This window comes from Leuciscus leuciscus, assembly GCF_965113295.1.
Source record: "Leuciscus leuciscus genome assembly, chromosome: 3".
Lineage (NCBI taxonomy): Eukaryota > Metazoa > Chordata > Actinopteri > Cypriniformes > Leuciscidae > Leuciscus > Leuciscus leuciscus.
The window spans coordinates 58,694,840-58,715,371 of record NC_138727.1 but is presented as its reverse complement, the minus strand read 5'-3'; the positions used below and the strand labels follow the sequence as shown (position 1 = coordinate 58,715,371).

Genomic DNA, 20,532 nt, shown 5'->3' with positions numbered 1-20,532 from the left:
CCGCGCCCTCATTGGTGCTTCGTCACGAGCAGGTCCTGGATAGGTTGCAGCAGTTGCTGCTGAGCAACCAATAGGCGCGCGAGCCGCTCTGCCTAGGTCTGCTTATGCAGCAATGCGTTTTAAACTAATGCAAAAATTAAGGATAATTTTTTGGCTTCAGTATTCTCGAGAAAAGGGTTTTTCCCGTAGCGTAAGCTAGCTTACGCAACACTCGTTCCCTCATCTAGAGAGAACCGAGGTTACGTTAGTAACCGAGAGCGTTTCTATTCTACAGACTTCACAAAAAGGAAACCGGGAAGGCAGAAAGCGGAATCCTGTTTCTTTTCTTTATTTCACAAAAGCACAACGTTTTGTTTTTATTGTGAATGTACACAAATGAAAACAGACCCTTTACAGTTTAAAATGATCTTACTCTAATCTGTATGACCATCAATGACGGACTATTTTAAGTAGTTTCCACTGTTATAATGAGACAAAATCATTATGCATTGTGCCGATTTGTGTCGTGGAAGTCTCACTACTGTCCAGTGAGGAAATATGCGTGTCCCGGAAATGGGCACTCGCCGTCTCCTCGTGGAAAGCTGAAGTAGACTTAGATGTAGATGCCACTTTTCTCCTACTCGCTCATCTTTCCGTGACTTCTTGAAAATGCGTAATATTGACCATCCGCCATATTAATGAACTCTCACGCGCAAAGAAAATTACAGCGTAGGCTACACACAACATGTTAATCAAACCAAACATTTTTAAAAACTGTTTGGGCCAGACACGTAAACGCACCGAACTCGTTTCGACCCTTGACCCCAAAACCGAGGTACGTACCGAACCGTGACTTCTGTGTCGCCTAAGAAATACACAAGCATCTCGTTTCCGCTATACACCAAAATGCCATGACACAAACAGTAAACATGGCAACTTATAAGAGAAGTACAGCTTGAATGAACCCAACAGCTTATAAAACTATTATTAAGTAACTTGTAAAAGATATTCAGTAAATAACACCCTCAAATACACGTGGAGTCACATATTTGTAAGTGTCTTTAAGAAGTCTGTCCACTGCGCAGATGTAAGTGCCAGAATCTGAAAGCCGATGGTCACACTGAAGTCCGAACCTTCGTCATATATAGTGTATCTGTCTCTGAAAGTCGAGTTCTCTTCTCTATTAAATCTTTACTTGTATCCTAAAGATTAGCAAATGTAAATATCCAGGACAGGACAACTAAAAATCGGCAAATGCTGAAAACACACTCACTTTACACTTTTATAAAAGCTAAAACCTGGGCAAAGTATACAGTAGGCCAACAGTTTTAATCGTACGATAAAGTATTTACTTCTCTCTTTCTGTCTCTTCATCCTCTTGAGATATATGCAGTTATGCAATAGTGACGTGTCGGGATCTTTACTCCCACAAGCTCAGACTGTTTCTATGGCGATTAGCAACTTACCCTCGCTAGAAAAAGTGAACATTAGATTTACAGTACATTTAATGCGTGACAGTTCATGAGACAAAATAATAATTTACAGCCTTACACTATTAGACTTTAAAGATTATTTATTCAAGAGTACAATTCAATGATTTTTCTTTATATACACTACCATTCAAAAGTTTGGGGTAAATTTTCTTAACACTTTGACACATTAAACTGATCAAAAGTGACAGTAAAAAACAAATATATATATATATATATATATATATATATATATATATATATATATATATTAGATTTATTTATTTATTTTTTAAATAAAGGCTGTTCTTTTGAACTTTCTATTCATCAGAGAATCCTGAAAAATAAAATGTATTCCAGTTTCCTCGAAAATCTGAGGCAGTACAACCCGTTTTAAACACTGATAATAATCATAAATGTTTCTTGAGCATCATCATATTAGAGTGATATCTGAAGGATCATGTGACACTGAAGACTGGGGTAATGATGCTGAAAATTCAGCTTTGATCACAGGAATAAATTACATTTTACAACAGATTCACATAGAAAACAGTTATTTTAATTTGTAATAATATATATTTTTTTACAATATTACGGTTTTGATAGTATTTTTCCATCAAATAAACACAGCCTTTGTGAGAATAAGAGACTTCTTGACCCCAACATATAAGAAAATATGAATATTATTGTGGTAAAAAAGGACAAGCTGTTAATGAGGCTTCTGCTGTCAGTCAGTAAGTTGATCAATACTGTAATAAATTGACTCTTGGGCAAAACCAGGCTTCATTTCTGTGTAGATCTGATCCAGACTCTCTGCTGGAGCAGAATCGATGTAGTTGGGGTCTTTGCCGTGGGACTGTTGTGTGTTTGTAAGTCTGTTAAAATCCTCGACAAAAGAACCTTTCTCCCTTTGAGACCCGGATGAGTTTGAAAGTACGACTGGGCTCATTTTCAGATACTCATCCTGTAAAGAGGACGCTTCATGTCAGCAGGGAAATCAATTAACTTTATCAGCATCAGTTTTAACACGGTAATACCTGTGAATGTGATATGATAGATTACTGACTTACAACGTGATCTGATGTCGTCCTGGTGTGATAAGACACGGAAACTGGAAGGGAAAAAAAAGACGTATTAATTGTCATGATAAATGTTAAAGTCCCCTTGTGGTGAAAATCAAGCTTTTAATGTTGTTTATGTGTCTATGTGGTGTTTTTAATATGCTTTAAGACAAACCATGTGTAAATTCATAAGGCGACAGCATTGCTGAGTATTTTCTCCTTAAAACTGCAGTGAACCAAAGACAGTCTCAGAAACACGGTTTGAAATCGCTGGTGTTTCTGACGTCACAAACTACCTTGTAACCAATCAGATCAACGTGTGATCGTCAACGAATGGATCTCTGAGGTGTGTGAGTGAGTGGAGGCAGCGCTCATTTGCATATTCATAGAACCGCGCATACTAAATGAGGCAAGAGTGTCGAGTTACATTCCAGCTATTTTAAGGCAAAAATTCAAGGAAAAAACGTTTAAATATGTCATTTTGGATATCAAAGATGAGTTTTAAGGGATAAAATGATCGATTACAGGGGGACTTTAAAGCGTGATTGAGTGAAGATGGTTTAGAAAAGAGGAAGTCTCCTCTAGCCGACTCACCTGACAGCGTGTAGGTGGAGGCCCATTTAAAAACCTTAAACAGAGCGAATGGACACACAACTAGAAGTGTGCCGACACACACCAGACTCAACACGGTCACAAACCTGAGGGAAGATTCTGTAGAAAGAGGAAACGATCTGACACACCCGATAAAAACACCATTCATTTGTGTGAAAGAAATAAACAGAGAGAGGAAGAGAGACTGAGAGAAACCCTCACAGATCTCTTCAGGACCGGTGACGATATTAGACAAGACACAAGCTGTGTGTTTGTGAGAAGTTGTTTGTGTAATAAAAAGATAAGGATTAGATAGAATGATAAGAATGAACAATAGAACAAGCAATACAGATCAGAACATGAGATAGATAGATAGATAGATAGATAGATAGATAGATAGATAGATAGATAGATAGATAGATAGATGGGTAGATAGATAGATAGATAGAAAGAGTGAACTGTGCCAGGGACAGACAGAATAATATGAACCACAGAGAGAGCGAGAGATCACCCTGTTCTCTTGTCTCGGCCCAGTTCTGTGCTGTGACGTTTGCAGGACTGTTTGTGCTGCTGACAACCACTAAAACAACATTTGAAGGAAGTTCATTAATATATTGTACGAACAGATTTTTGTGTGTGAATAAACAATAAACATTCTTTTCCTGGTTTACTCTCGTACCTCTTGGTAATGATGTTGTGGGTCTCTGTGGTTCACCTGTGCAGAGAAGGAACGTGAACGTGAAAGATTCACTCCTTTAGCATTCAGTCATCCCAGCTAACAGGGAATGTTCCCAGAACTTTACGGAACTTTCTGACAAGGTTCTCTCAAAGTTAAACGTTCTTCCAGTAACATGTGTCGTGGAAATTACTTTCACGACTTTAAATAATAATTGGAAGACAGCTGGAAATTTCAAAAGTTATAAAAGATCTTTATTTCTTGCAAGAAAGGCTGTTCACCCATCAGTCAGAGTCTGATAAGAGAAGCGCGCCGACTTCTCCTTTTTGCCCAGCTTATATACAGAAAACCTATCACACTTATTCTAACACCCCTTTATGCACACACACTTACACACATATGTCATTAAAAACAATTGAGTATATCTTTTCCAATGCAACACCTTTGCTCTTAGTGCAAGCGAGCTTATCTGTATTTAGAAAGAACAAACTGTCCTTTCTGTAAATATCATTTTGACCTTGTTCTTCAGCAGTAAGGAAGATGATATGCAACTTGCAGTTTCTTTAACACCATGTATGGTATTAGCTGGCTAGAATAAAAATGTCCATTACATTCCACCCCTTTTTCATATCTTGAAAACAAAATAAACAGAAATACATTTTTAAGAAATTAAACAGAAATAAAGGAAACACTCTTTCATTTGAAAATCATCCATCATCATAGGTTTGGCCTTTCCTATAACAATTTCATTAGTCAAATTCATGAATATTTACATCATCCAAAATTATATCATTAGGCCTTTCCAAATCAACCTATTATAAGTCAGTGACTTTAATACCACCTAATATCTCTAATCATACCATGTTCCATCTTTTACTTTAGAATACCTGTCAAATATTCCTTTAATTAGCATCCTAAGTTGTAATTAAAATACCACCTGTTTCCAATGTTACCACATACACATACCATCTTCTCATCTTTTTCATCTTCTTCCCAACATTCTATCTTCAAGCAATCTAATTCTATTTTCAGAAAAAAACTAAACATACCATAGTACATTGTCTTTTAACTTTGAATCAAGTTTCATTATCCTTTGCTAAATTTCAAATCACATTGATCTATTAGGCTTTTAACAGGCTGATACTGCTTAACCATTTTTCTTAACCTTATTTTGTTAGCTTTTAATTCAAGCAGGCTATTGTTTTACTTAGTCAGATCTATTTAAAGAAAAATATTTTCATTTTTATCCTTAACACAAATATCAGTAATTGTATTATCTTGTTTCAAACAGTCATTCATTTTAAAATTAACTCAGCTCAACCCAGCTCTTGCCATGATAATAGCCTTAGCTGCTGACATGTCATTTAACCTTTTATTACCTATCCTAAAATCCAATTTTTTCCCAGAATTAACTGATGGATATAACATGTCCTGCCTCTATTTGTTGGAAATGCGGAATAGTTCATAATGGATCCATTGATCCAGATCATTAAATCCGTAACTTCATTCTGAATTAAGAGAACTTTTTAGAATTTTGCTTTATGAGCAAATATTCTATTTCACTGAAATGTCTTAACTGATTAGATTCATTTTAGTTTAAATTTAACATGTTTAAACATGTTACATTTGTTCTTGGTCTAGGTTTTAACTTTGTGCCCCCTACATAATTTTTTATTCGTTGAAGACTTTTCTCAACAAAACGAGTCCAGATTTCATTTCTGGAAGCCGAACTAATAATAATTCAGAAATTTAATATGTTTCCCAAAATCAATCTCCTTTTGAAAGTTTTTCTTTTTCTATTTTAACAAATGGAAACACCTAAAAAAATATTTAATTTAGTCATTAATCAATCGCTATAGAAACCTACCCAATTATCTATTCGGACCTAGTCCAGCAAAGTTACTTATCCTCCCTTATTAGAGAACAATTATTACCACTATTAATTTTTTAGCATCTATGATATCTGAATTAGGGTTCTAAAACCCTCAAGTTTCTTCAAAAATAGTCCCTAGATTATTTATTATCTTTTACAGTAATGTACCCATTTAGAGTCCTTATACTCTACAGAATTAAGAGATTTTCTTCTTCTTAATTTACGAGTACCTGAAATATTTTCAAATTAATCAGTAATTGTTCAAATCATGAGATCTAAATGCTCAGTCCTACAGTATAGTTTGATTGAACCAAATAAAACATCAATAAACATCACACAAAATGAATTATTCTCAGCTTAAACCATTAGTTGGTCCACATCTTCCTCCAGATGTGTTGATCATCTCGTTGCCCCATGGACGTTCCATCTTCACCAGGGTGATTCTTTGCGAACCGTTGCAATGGGCTTTCCCTCGCTGGCAAGGGAGGAATGTTACTAGCACATCCTTGATCCCCCACTTGATGCTTTGCGTTGTCAGGCGTTGGCGTTGGCGTTGGCGTTGTTGAGGGCTGGTTGGTGTAGTTTAAGTCGAGATGCTTGGACTGAGGTGTCACTGCACCCCAGATAGGACCTTGTTTGTGGAGTGAACCACAAGAACAACCTGTGAATGGAGACCTTAAGTATTCTTGTTAGTGACAACATGTATCATGTCGCCAGACTCATCTGCTTGTCTAGCCGGTCGTCCTTTTTTTTTTATGAGACCTGTGAAATTTCATGTTAAACAGTAACAAGACAATATTTTATACATTTGGAACAGAATCAGTTCTGTTTGAGGAGATCCATCATGACATCCTGTAAAAAGGAAAAAGTTAAACATGGGGTGGAGAGGGCAAGCTTGCTTGCTCTCTGCCTTCCCAAAGTTATACGCTGTGCAGGTGTGGCATTGTTTATTTCTGCCACAACAATAACCCATACCACAATAGTTAGCCAAATTCATCCATGGTTGTTATTTTATTGGGAATATTTTCTTCCCTGTTGGGTCATATCTTACCTGTTTAGATACAGCTGTTTTGATTGACATCATTTATGTCTCTGAACACCATAATTCACACACTCACTTTCACACACTCCACACACCCCTCTCTCTGGCCAGAGATTCATACATTCTTGTCTGCCATAGCAGTTTATGAACTGAATGGGGAACATATATTTATTAGGAGTGGAATACCACCAAATATGAACGGTAACAAAGTTCGACGACGACAGAAACTACTGAACGTAGACACACTGTGGCATTCCCCTTGCGACAGTGTCTGAACGTTAGGATATCAATTCTCAATTGTCCGATGCAGTCGTCATGTGTTTGAGTTTAACACAGTGAACGTAAACCTAACTTTTCAAAATCAAATAGATTAAACACTTTAAAGTAGTAATCGTATAGACCTACAATTGCAGTTGAGAGAATCCGTTTTAATTTCCCAAATGCAATTTGTCATTCTTTGCACAATTTCAATTTTCCACTTTTGCTGTTGCTCATAAGCTATTTAAAAGAATATTTAGAAATCTTCAAACAATCTTTGATTCATGGACAAAAAAAAACATTTCTATCTTGTACCCCCCTTTCAGAAGTGTCAACTTCCTCTTTCAGTAGGGCAGCTGCAGGCCCCACTTCCTCTTTTATTTTTCTGCAGTCATCCCACTTTTCAAGGCAGCTGTAAATCTTAGAACACTCAGAGAACCGCAAAAATCTAATTAAACCCCTTAATTTCCCAAAGTCTCTTCTGGTTTACAACACAGCAATTCTTCAATTTATTCATCACTTTAACAGTTCTGATTCCCTTAATATTTTTTCTTAGTGTCTGTTTGTAAAACCCTGTGCTCTCAGATTGAAACACATTTTTGTCAGTGGTTGGCCACCAATCTTTTAGTGAGTCACATTGTTTCACAAAAAGCCCCAATTCTCTCCACTCTGCAGTCAGTGGTTTAGCTAAAGAGATGTTTGGCTATCAGTCACTTCAACCTTCACAGCACACCATTTATCTGACCAAACTAACTCTGAGGTTTTCAGTTCCTCACTCTCTAGTTCAGACCATTTTTCAGCAAAAATTTCATCTGGCTCACTGCTAACATGACATGTGCAATGCAAATCACTTTCTTCCATGAAATCATGGTTAGGAGGCATCCTATCTGTGGCTTTGTTTTGCAGACCACACTGAGGAGTGCTCCATTCAAAAACATATGTTTCAGTTGGCATTCGCACCATGCTCATATCAGCAGTGAGGCCACTGTCATCACAATACAAATTCAGCTTGAGTTTACACATCAAATCTCTTCCCAGAAGAATACAAGGACAGGTAGTAGTTACAAGAAAAGCATGAGAAAATGAGCGATCACCAATCTGACAAGACAAATCTGCTGTATATGGTTCCTTTACCAGATGCCCTGTGGCACTTCTGGAGGTTGCCCATTTTCCAGATAATACAATTAAATCAGGCAATTGTTCATTTTTAATTGCTGAGTTCGTCACTCCACTGTCAACTTAGAACTTCATTTTCTTTCCCTCGACACTAATGTCAATCATTGGTAATTTTGCAAATGCTTTATACATTTGTTCAGTGTCAGCAAGCAAATTGTCTTCATTGCAAGAAACAGCAAGCACATTTTCTTCATTGCAAGGAGCAGAAAAAGAGATAAGATTAGACATATTTACCACCTGGGAGTCAGACCCTTCACCGTCGCTCCCCTCCCCCTCCTTCTTTCAATCTCCTTGTGGCTCTGGTGGCTGTTGGAATCCTCTCTTCTTTGGAGGATCCGGACAGTCATTTTTCCAGTGTCCTTTTCGCCCACAATTATAGCAAGCTTCAGGGTCCATTGCAGGTTGGTCACCCATTCCACGTCCTCTTCCTCCTCTGCCTCGTCCTCTTCTGCCACCTCTTCCTCCTCCTTTTGAGTAATTTTCCATCATCAACCCTCCCATCTTCAGCAGAGCCAGTTGACTGTCTTTGTCAGTCTTTTTCTGTTTGTTCTTGGCTTGGTCTCTCAGCAGCTTTTGTTGATGCGTTGCGTGTCGTCAGATTTCTTCCAGGTACCCCACACAAGACGTTTTGACCTTTTTCCCTATTTCACGGTCCAGACCATCCAGAAAAACAGTTATCAGATATTCTTCATACGTAGTGTCTTTGATTGTCTGGCCTGTGCTTCTCTTTGGGTTGGTGAACATTTACGAATTTTGGAGATGGAGGAGTGTAGTCTGGAGGAGCAGAGGGCAGGTTGATCGAACCTAGCAAGCTTCGATGTTCAGGGTGTCTTGGTGGTCTTGCTTGCAGACTCGTTCCCTCTTCTTCTTTGTCTTTGTCTTCTGCCTTCCATTGCTCCTGGTTGTCTTTGTGGTTCGTGGAGGGCCACTGTTGGTGGTGGTTGGTAGGGGGAGTAGGGAGCCGGACAGCGGTCGTCCTCACCCAGGCGGGTTTTCATGCATCTCATTTCCTCGGAAGAATTAGAAACAGAGTTTAGTAAAGTTTTTTTCTCTGGCTTCCTCTTTCTGGCTTCCTCTGATTGCACTCTCCAATGGTTGCTAATGCTGCATTTATCTGTTTTCTTTGTCTGGTAATTGCCTCATTTAACCATACATCTATAATTCGACCATTAAAGTCATCTGTATATTTTTGGACTTGTTTTTTGTCCAATTTTCCTTTGTCTTTTGCAGATGGCTTACACTCAGACATTAAACACACATTAAATCCGTACAATTTAATTAACTGTGGTATCCTATGATGCCACCCCGTTCCATTTTTCTTGGTCATGGAACAATAATTCCCTTTTGAGAAATCCACTGTCTCCAACTCTTTTTTATTAACATTACCCATTTTTGCACTAATTACCTTTTTTCAGATTACCGTCTGAAAATCCCCGTGCGGTCACCGCACCCTGCCAGTAATCCGTCACTACTGGTCTTTACCTTTGAGAATTTTCCCGTGCAGTCACCGCACCCTGCCAGCAATCGTCACTACTGGTCTTTACCTTTGAGAACTCGTCTCACTGACCCTTTTGGGAAATCTACTCCTCACTGACCCTTTTGGGATATTTTATTAGTGCAAAAATGTTTCTCACCGTGCTTTTGCAGCTTGGTTTCTTTTAATCAGGATCGCGTCCACCTAGGCCTGCCGTGGTGTCCACAATTCTCCCGTCCCTTGCATTTTTAGCGTTGGGGTATCGGAGCCAGAGACTTCTTGTCTTTGGGATGATTAGTCAATTGCTTCGTCCACGGAGGTCATCAGTTTTGCGATCTCATCCTCGTCGCCATTTGTCGTGGAAATTACTTTCACGACTTTAAATAATAATTGGAAGACAGCTGGAAATTTCAAAAGTTATAAAAGATCTTTATTTCTTGCAAGAAAGGCTGTTCACCCATCAGTCAGAGTCTGATAAGAGAAGCGCGCCGACTTCTCCTTTTTGCCCAGCTTATATACAGAAAACCTATCACACTTATTCTAACACCCCTTTATGCACACACACTTACACACATATGTCATTAAAAACAATTGAGTATATCTTTTCCAATGCAACACCTTTGCTCTTAGTGCAAGCGAGCTTATCTGTATTTAGAAAGAACAAACTGTCCTTTCTGTAAATATCATTTTGACCTTGTTCTTCAGCAGTAAGGAAGATGATATGCAACTTGCAGTTTCTTTAACACCATGTATGGTATTAGCTGGCTAGAATAAAAATGTCCATTACACATGTCCGCTCAAAATTATATGGTTCTTAATAATGTCCTTAATGCACGAAAACATTATCTTATTGAACGTGGTCTAACATTTAAAAATGTCACTTGTTTTAGAATGCTCACTTGTTTTAGAATGCTCACTTGTTTTAGAATGCTGTTCACTTGTTTTATAATGCTCACTTGTTTTAGAATGCTGTTCACTTGTTTTATAATGCTCACTTGTTTTAGAATGTTCACTTGTTTTAGAATGCTCACTTGTTTTAGAATGCTGTTCACTTGTTTTAGAATGCTCACTTGTTTTAGAATGTTCACTTGTTTTAGAATGCTCACTTGTTTTAGAATGCTCACTTGTTTTAGAATGCTCACTTGTTTTTGAATGTTCACTTGTTTTTGAATGTTCACTTGTTTTAAAATGCTCACTTTGTTTTTGAATGTTCACTTGTTTTTGAATGTTCACTTGTTTTTGAATGCTCACTTGTTTTAGAATGTTCACTTGTTTTTGAATGTTCACTTGTTTTAAAATGCTCACTTGTTTTTGAATGTTCACTTGTTTTAGAATGCTCACTTGTTTTTGAATGTTCACTTGTTTTTGAATGTTCACTTGTTTTAAAATGCTCACTTGTTTTTGAATGTTCACTTGTTTTTGAATGCTCACTTGTTTTTGAATGTTCACTTGTTTTTGAATGTTCACTTGTTTTAAAATGCTCACTTGTTTTTGAATGTTCACTTGTTTTAGAATGCTCACTTGTTTTAGAATGGTCACTTGTTTTTGAATGCTCACTTGTTTTAGAATGCTCACTTGTTTTAGAATGCTCACTTGTTTTTGAATGCTCACTTGTTTTTGAATGTTCACTTGTTTTTGAATGTTCACTTGTTTTAAAATGCTCACTTGTTTTTGAATGTTCACTTGTTTTAAAATGCTCACTTGTTTTTGAATGTTCACTTGTTTTTGAATGCTCACTTGTTTTAGAATGTTCACTTGTTTTAGAATGCTCACTTGTTTTAGAATGTTCACTTGTTTTTGAATGCTCACTTGTTTTTGAATGCTCACTTGTTTTAGAATGTTCACTTGTTTTAGAATGCTCACTTGTTTTAGAATGTTCACTTGTTTTAGAATGCTCACTTGTTTTAGAATGCTCACTTGTTTTTGAATGTTCACTTGTTTTAGAATGCTCACTTGTTTTTTAATGCTTTTTTGTTTTAGAATGCTCACTTGTTTTAGAATGCTCACTTGTTTTAGAATGCTTTTTTATTTTTGAATGTTCACTTGTTTTAGAATGTTCACTTGTTTTAGAATGTTCACTTGTTTTTGAATGCTCACTTGTTTTAGAATGCTCACTTGTTTTAGAATGCTCACTTGTTTTAGAATGCTCACTTGTTCCCTTTCAAGGGAACTCGAGCTGCTTCGAGCCGCGGTGGGAATGCCCTGCATGATTGCGTCGTGAAGCACGTGTATAATCAGTCCAACGGAAAGACGAGACGTCATAGGCGGGTGACGTCATCGACCAGGAAGCTATAAAGCACCCCTGAGACAGACCGCGACAGCTTCTGTGCCTTCAGCAAGCGATCTGTGTATTCTGTCCTTGTCATATTTATTGTTGTCTGTCAAGTTGCAATATATATATATATCATGGCAAAAGAGAGCAAACAAGCATTGTGTTGTTCCCTCCCCACGTTATATCACGGGTGGGGACACACACAGCTTTGTGTTGCTTGTTTGGGAGTGGAGCATGCCAACAGTCAGTTCTCGAGGGGGCTGACTGTGAGCATTGCGAGAAGCTGTCCGTGAGGACGCTCCGCTCCCGCCGGCCGTTCTTCGAGGAGAACGGTTCGGTGCGCGCGCCCCGAGGCGCGGGTCCGGCTGCTGCCGAGGCACGGCGTCGACGCGCATCTTGGGGATCGCGAATGGTTCTAACAAACACCTGTTGGATCCAGTGCCTTATCTCGGGGAGAAGCACGCTCTGCGGTTTCTCCTCCCCGGGATGAGGCACTCATGCTGCGATTTCCAGTTGCGAGGAATTGGTATTGTTAGTGTTTTTGTTTAAAAAAAAAAAAAAAAAAAAATCAAAATAAGGCAGATGTTTATGAGTTTTCAATAAATAAATAAATAAGTCAGCTCATAACTCTGTTGAATAAAGAGGAGCTTATAAAAGGAGGTTTTATATAGTGCTGTTGCTAAGTTAAATATTACTGGCCAGCCGAACATATATGAGAGTGAAAATATAAGGAAAACTCTATGGGCCCTATTTTAACGATCTGAAACGCAAGTGTCAAAGCGCAAAGCGCAAGTAACTTTGTGGGCGGGTCTCGGCGCTGTTGCTATTTTCCCGGCGGGATAAATGACTCTTGCGCCAGGCGCAAATCTAAAATGGGTTGGTCTGAAGTAGCTTCATTATTCATAGGTGTGGTTTGGGCGTAACGTGAAATAAACCAATCAGAGCGTCATCTCACATTCCCTTTAAGAGCAAACGCGCTTTTTCCATAGCGGATTGCTATTGAAACGGCGGATTTGCCAGGCGCGCGCCAGGAGCGGTTCACAGCCAAGGAGAGCAACGCTCTCGTCACGGCCGTAAAAGAGAGAAGTTACATTGAAATGGAGAAACCCACCCAAATTAACTTCGGTTAAACAGGCGTATGATAATTTGGGTAAATGTGTAAGCTAGATGTATGCTTTTATAATAAATAGTCTATCTATCTATCTATCTATCTATCTATCGTAATAATGTATGATTTGCAAAAATGAAAACTGCTGCTTCTGTGTAGATGAGAGAATCAAAGTGCGCGTTGTGCACACGCTACATTGATTATGGCCAAGCATGCGCCCTTAAAATAGCATATGAATAACATGCGCAACGCGCCACTGACTTTAAACTATTTTTTCCTGGTTAGTGGCGCAATTGTTTTCTAAACCTGCAAAATAGCATGAATGAACGTTTGCGCCGGAACACGCCTCCTCTTTGCGCTGAACCGCCCCCGGGAGCGCAAGTGTATTTCCTAACTTACCGACGTGCTTCTGTGGAGGGAAAAGTCCGCTTTGCGCGGGTGCAAAATAGGAATGATACATGCGTCGGTGTACAAAGTCACTTGCGCTGGGTGCAAGATAGGGCCCATTCTATATCTCAGCCTCCTCGTCGGGGAGTGCCGCTTTTTCCCTATCTCCACACTGAGGTGTCGAGATCGTGGAATAAACCGGTTTCTGTTTATGTGTTTTATCCCTAAACTTCTATTATAGTAATGTTATGGGTATTAAGTATCATGGTATGACAGTGCCTCGGGTTAAAGAGACGCTTGCGAGCTATCTCTCTCCCGTGTTGGCGTCATCATAACCCCGACGTTACCCACCAGCCATCATAAATAATAGATAAATATTATTAGGCAGCACTGGTAGGTAAAGTATATAAGGACATGGATGAATGTGAGGATGTAACAGCACTGACGCTATTCGAGAATTGCGTCGCGCAACAGATAAACTATACCGGGGAGGGACGGTTTCGAGAAATCGTTTCTCCTCGGCGTCCTCTGGGTGGCGACTCTCTGAGGAGGGTCGCAGCGCTGCCAGTTCGGTTGTTTCCTGCTGGTGGCCACGGAGTGATATATTTATATATATATATATAGTTTTTCTGATGTAAAGAAAAATTAAGATAAAATATGTCTTTTCTTCTGGACGCTCCGCTTTAAAAAAAAAACGAAGAAATAAACTCTTCAGCAGCGTTCCAGAGGTTTCTTCCTCACCGATCTAATGTTTCCTGAGACTGCTGGGCGGGAGCAGTCTCAGCATACTTAAGCTCCTCGCAGCATAGAGTGCGGCAAAACAAAGATTCGCCATTCGGGCTCATCCACAATCGAGGGGGACCTGGGTGGCGGTCACAGTCTAGCCAGTTAGAGATATGCAATATCTGAGGACTGTTTTATCTCTAAAATAGCTCAAAAAAATGGAAGAAGCAGCCCTGACGCCGAGGCTGCAGGCTTCTGAGGGTGGTCCCCTCCGGGGTAGGGACGGTTTTGAGAAATCGTTTCTCCTCGGCGCCCTCTGGGGTGCGACTCTCTGAGGAGGGTTGCAGCGCTGCCAGTTCGGTTGTTCCCTGCCGGTTCTCCGTTCAGGGCACCGAGGTGTCAGCGTCCCCATACGATCCTCCGAGGAGGGGCAGCGTGATTTTCTGGCAGCGTGGAAACTACTGCCATATATTTCTCAGTGGGTCCTGCACACTATAGAAAGGGGTTCAGAATTCAGTTCGGTTCTCGTCCGCCATGATTTCTAGGGGTCCTCCCCACAGTGGTGGACCCTGAGCAGGCTCTGGTTATGGAGCAGGAAGTATTGATACTTCTGCAAAAGGAGCTATAGAAGGGGTTCCTCCTCCCAGCAGACAGTCAGGGTTTTACAGCCGTTACTTCATTGTTCCGAAAGAGTGTGAAGGGGTGCGTCCTATTCTAGACCTGCGTCAATTAAACAGCAGGTTTCAGAATCTCAAGTTCAAAGTATGCTTACGCTAATATGATTGTGTAACAGATCCAGTCCGAGGACTGGTTTGTCACAATAGACTTGAAGGATGCGTACTTCCATGTATCTATCCATCCTCATCACAGGAAGTTCCTAGGTTTGCTTTCGGGGGCGAAGCATACCAGTATTGGGTTCTTCCCTTTGGCCTAGGTTTATCACCCCGCACCTTTACAAAATGCGTGGATGCAGCTCTGGCTCCTCTGAGACTCCAGGGCATTCGCATATTAAATTATCTCGACGATTGGTTGATTTTAGCTCAGTCCGAGCAGATGGCAGTTCGGCATAGAGATGTCGTTCTGTCTCACATAAAGAGGTTGGGGTTGTGGCTCAACGCCAAGAAGAGTGTGCTCCTCCCAGCTCAGAGGACCACTTTTCTGGGTGTTTTATGGGATTCACATTTACATTTATGCATTTGGCAGACGCTTTTATCCAAAGCGACTTACATTGCGTTATCCTATACATTTATACATAGGTATGTGCAATCCCCTGGGATCGAACCCACAACCTTGCGTTGTTAACACAATGCTCTTACCATTGAGCTACAGGAAACAATAATGCAAGCACGTCTGTCTCCTGCACGTATTTCTGCGATTCTCACAGCCGTAAAGGGGGTAAAACTAGGCCAGTCACTCACTGTGAAACAGTTTCAGAGACTGTTGGGGCTCATGGCAGCTGCGTCCAACGTAATCACTTTTGGCCTTCTGTACATGAGACCTCTGCAGTGGTGGCTCAGGATCAAGGGGTTTTCTCCGAGGGGAAATCTATTTCGCACGATCAAGGTCACGCGGCGATGCCTTCGTGCCTTGGTCATGTGGAAGAAACCTTGGATCCTCACCCAGGGCCCAGTGCTGGGGGCTTCTTGTCGACGCGTAACGCTTTCGACGGATGTTTTCCTCACGGGATGGGGGGCGGTCATGAGTGGCTCGGCGAAAGGTCTTTGGCAGGACCATCAACGTTCTTGGCACATAAATCGGCTAGAAATGATGGCGGTATTTCGAGCTCTCAAATACTTCCTGCCAGACCTGAGAGGTCACCATGTGCTTGTCCTTCCGGACAACACACTGATGGTCTCGTATATCAGAGCAGATATCCTGTTGAGGCAGGGGCTGAGGCCCGGGGAATGGAGACTTCACCCCGAGGTGGTGGAGCTCCTTTGGGAGAACTTCGGTCAAAATTCAAGTCTACCTTTCGCATCGTTTTATACAACGCATTGCATATGTGGTTCTCCCTGACGCATCCAGCTCTGCTTGAACTGGATGCAACGTATTAGGTGTGGTTGAGGCTACACCTGTACGCATTTCCCGATATCTTTGCTCCAGGGAGTTACTCTCATCCGGAGTTATGGATACTATGGGCTCGGCCTCTGAGGGGGCCCAGATCATAGATTCAGGTCTCTCGACTGAGGTCGTGGAGACCATACTCCAGTCTAGAGCTCCCTCCACGAGAAGACTGAATATGCATTGAAATGGAAACTGTTCTCTGCCTGGTGCGGAGAACGCCTTCTGAATCTTGCTATCTGCCCTATGGTACAGTACTTGATTTCTGCAATGAATGTTTCTTTGCTGGGTTATCTCTGAGGAGAGATCCTTATTTCATCTTCTCCGTGGTACTTGAGGCTGTGGCCTGCACATACATGGATTTGCTCCTGGTATGGTGATAGTCTTTCCTCACCCCTTGCCGGGTTGTATTCCTAGGTCCCTACTAAATTTGTGGGTCATTTGTGCTGCAGGCCTTCTGTCCTCCACCTTAATACAAGCCAGATCAGGAAGAACTTAATTGGTTTTGCCCTGTCCGGGCTTTGGATGCTTATGTCCACAGAGCTGCCCTGTGGCATATATATTAGAGCAGTTATTTGTCTGCTTCAGGTTACCTAAGATAGGTTGCCCTGCATCTAAACAGATAATGAGCAAGTGAGTAGTTGAGGCTATCTCACTTGCTTATGAAGCGGCCGGACAGCCTTCACCTTTGGCTGTCCCGGCCCATTCTACCAGGAGTATGGCTGCCTCTAAGGCTTTATTATCAGGAGTTTCACTCTATGACATCTGTAATGCGGCAGGCTGGTCCTCACCGCTTACATTTGTTAGATTTTATGACTTGGACCTAGGCTCCACTCCAGGGCCTAGGGTGCTTGTTTCCTAGTGTGCGCATGGTCTTCATACAGAACAGGCATTTGTAATATGGCGTAGTGGGTATAGGGTTCCCACCGCGTCTCGACGCAGCTCGAGTTCCCTTGAAAGGGAACGTCTCAGGTTACGTATGTAACCCTGGTTCCCTGAGAGGGAATGAGACGCTGCGTCGCCTCTCCATACTCCCTGCATGCCTGTGATCGACTTGCTTCGGCTTTCAGAAGCTGTCGTGGTCTGTCTCAGGGGTGCTTTATAGCTTCCTGGTCGATGACGTCACCCGCCTATGACGTCTCGTCTTTCCATTGGACTGATTATACACGTGCTTCACGACGCAATCACGCAGGGCGTTCCCACCGCGTCTCGACGCAGCATCTCGTTCCCTCTCAGGGAACCAGGGTTACATACGTAACCTGAGACGTTTTAGAAACCCCACTTGTTTGAGAATGCTCACTTGTTTTAGAATGCTCACTTGTTTTAGAATGCTCACTTGTTTTAGAATGCTCACTTGTTTTAGAAACCCCACTTGTTTTAGAATGTTCACTTGTTTTAGAATGCTCACTTGTTTTTGAATGTTCACTTGTTTAAGAAACCCCATTTGTTTTAGAATGCTCATCACTTGTTTTTGAATGTTCACTTGTTTTAGAAACCTTATTTTAGAATGTTCAGAGAACGTTCAAAAGTAACATTCCTATAATGTTTGCAAAATGTAACGTTCCATTTGCGTTCACATTACCAAGACATAAAAAAATAAAAAAATTATTTAAGTGAACATTCAGATTTAACGTTCAGCAAAACATTCTTAGAACATATTTTTGTTAGCTGGGATGTGCGTGAAAAATAGAACTTATAGATGTTAAAGGACTCTCACCTCTTCTTCTGACAGTGAGTTGTATTTCAGTATCGGGATCAGGCAGCAGTTTAACATCCACGCCGAAGGTGTACACGTCAGAATCCTCTGAGATCAGTCCGAAGATGGTGGCGGTAAGAAAGTGCGCAGATGTGTTGTCAAGAAGAGCGAATCGTCCCTGTCTGGTCCACCTGTTGGATTCAGTGGTCTGAACCAGTTTCTCAAAGAAGAATCCATCTGATCTGCCGAAGTACTTGCTGTTTTCCTCGTAGTCCGATGGGTATCCTACATGAAACGTAAAGTCTTCTCCCTCATATCCAATCGCAGTGACAGCGCAACTAATGTCCAGCAGACAGACTGGAAACAAAATTACAGTTTTTTTCGATTGCTAAACGACAGTGAGCACAACTGGAGCTACATGTGCAAAACTCTAACTACAGTCTGCACTACCAACAGTCACCTGAGCTAAACAGTTCACATCACCTGCAACTCTTAACACATGGCTCAAAACAGGCTCAGTGCAGCCAAACACTATACACAACCCTCACTGAGATAACACACACTGTCACTCAGAACACACTGAGAGGAAAAACACTAGCATCAAACACCAATACAGAAAATACTAACTTTTCATCTTTAAGGTGACTTCATACAAAGTAATATTTTCTTCAAAGAAAAGAGTGACATTCTTTCACATGATTTATTTACATTTTTAGAACATAACAATTCTTTAAGGTAAATGAAAATTAGCAGTTTGCTTCAATAGTCTGTAGTAATTTACGGAATTACAGTAATGAGAAAAAAAGGTAGAAACTAAAAGTACATACTGTAATTCGAACAAATAATCGAGGGGCTAATCCTGCATCTCTCTAGCATCAGGCCACAGGTTTACATCAACATCAGTTCCCATCAAAAACCGTCTTCCTTGTTCCATTTCCAAAATTAGTCTTTCTGAGCTCTACCTAAATATAAACAGTATATATGTGTGTTCACTAACAAGTCTAAAACGAGACCCTTGCTTAGCCTTTCAGCTGAAACTGCACTCAGCAGTGTTTGAAAGGCACAAGGCTGAAATCTATTCTGTTTTGAATGTGTGGTTCACAGTTTTGACAGCAGTGTGTTAGCATTTGAACAAAGTGCTGTAAATCCACAGTGTTGTGCAGGTTGTGGTTAAAGTCATGGGATAAGTGTGTAGAGTTTTGAAAACTGTGTTCAAGCAATGAAAAACGAACTAGAGTTTGGTCCACATGAACTGCTGCTGTGCAGACTGTAGTTAGAGTTTTGCACATGTGACTCCAGTTGTGCCCACTGTCGTTTAGCAATCGAAAAAAACTGTAAATGACTAGATATTAAATCGTGATTTCTGTAATACACCGACAGAAATACGCAGCAGTCCATAAGCATATTCCCTGTAGTTCATCAAGTGAAACGAGAATTGGCAAGTTTGACCATTTGACTAGCAATTAGCAACGCCTAGCAGTGACGTGAAGAGTATTGAGCTATTCCGAGCAAGAGCAATGAGTCGCTGTAAATCCGTACTTCCCCTGGCAAAATGTGATGATGTGAGTCTTTGTTTATGTTTTTGTTTATGTTAAAACACCTGCAATGTTGGAAACTGCACAATATGTTATTTTTATAATGGAGATGAACGTTCCTGTAAACTGTGCATTTGTTGAATAAAAAAATAAAAATAAAAAAAGAGCAATGAGTCGCGTCACTACATCAACTGTTTTTGCTCTACAACTTAGTACAGTTTTACAGCAAACCAAACTATGAAAATAACTCGATTTCAAGCTTGATGTTGAATTAAGCTTCTGTCTTATGAAGCTGTTTGATTCATTTAAGTGAATGTGTTCGGATTAGACCGTTCAAAGCAAGAGCTGTTCAACCAAAATGAATGACTGATTCATTTCAGTCGGTGTGGCATTTAAAAAGAATTATGTAATATACACATTCATGTTTTTTATATTATTTAATAGGATTTAAGAGTTAATAATATAATAGTTAAATACATTTTATTGCTGTGTTTTACTAGTGGTAGTGATCTGTTTAGATGCTGTAACTCTTAAAATCCTAATTTATGTACAATCAATTATATTAAAAAGAGTGTTTTATTAGTAGATTAAGTAGTTTGTCATGTAGCAGATATACTTTTTTTTAAGCGTTGATTGAACTATATTACGAAACTACAGTTTTAAAGTAGTTTCCCCAATACTGATGTAGATAGTTTTGAATTTATCCTGAGATTAAGATACTGCTGTTTTATTGTAAAGCGATCGCTAAAACTCACCTGTACATATGCAGAAACCAAAGACTCTTGCTGTCCACATGCTGAATGGTTTTAATTGCTTTTGTTGGTGTGCAACGTATAAAACCGCATCTGTCTTTCTGTCTGTCTCTCTCTCTCACTTCCTTGTTTCTATTTGGGTCCAAAACATAAGACTTTAGCTGTACAAAGGCAGCTCAAATGAGATTTCTCAATATAATCAACTTCCCTAACTTTTCACCACTTTGCAGCCTTCTCTTTTCTGTATAATTGCTTGTACAGGAACAAACATTTAAACAAAATTATCAATTATGAAAGTCAATTTTACACACAAGTATGCTCCAAACAAATACAAAAAAAGTTGTACAAATCTTCCGCAAAGTTGTAATATCCATAACGTAATATTGTACTTAGTACTTC

At 40.2% G+C, this 20,532-nt stretch overlaps 1 protein-coding gene across 1 annotated transcript; it reads right to left on the bottom strand.

Annotated features, from left to right (window-relative positions):
* Positions 1-1,733: 1,733 nt before the first annotated feature.
* On the bottom strand, positions 1,734-20,243 carry LOC309493801 (uncharacterized protein). The gene is made up of 7 exons (XM_082163051.1): positions 20,137-20,243; positions 17,868-18,203; positions 3,780-3,815; positions 3,612-3,680; positions 3,104-3,220; positions 2,519-2,559; positions 1,734-2,412 (listed from the first exon to the last, which is right to left on the bottom strand). Exons 1-7 carry the CDS (start codon positions 20,174-20,176, stop codon positions 2,176-2,178), a joined length of 876 nt encoding a protein of 291 aa, XP_082019177.1. The 5' UTR covers positions 20,177-20,243; the 3' UTR covers positions 1,734-2,175.
* Between the last annotated feature and the right edge of the window lie 289 nt (positions 20,244-20,532).

Coding starts and splice junctions, on each gene's coding strand:
- LOC309493801 (XM_082163051.1), bottom strand. CDS start 20,176: ATGTGGACAGCAAGAGTCTTTGGTTTCTGCATATGTACAG. Junction 18,204..20,136: donor TGGTTTCTGCATATGTACAG/GTGAGTTTTAGC, acceptor TTTTGTTTCCAG/TCTGTCTGCTGGACATTAGT. Junction 2,413..2,518: donor GGACGACATCAGATCACGTT/GTAAGTCAGTAA, acceptor TCCTCTTTACAG/GATGAGTATCTGAAAATGAG.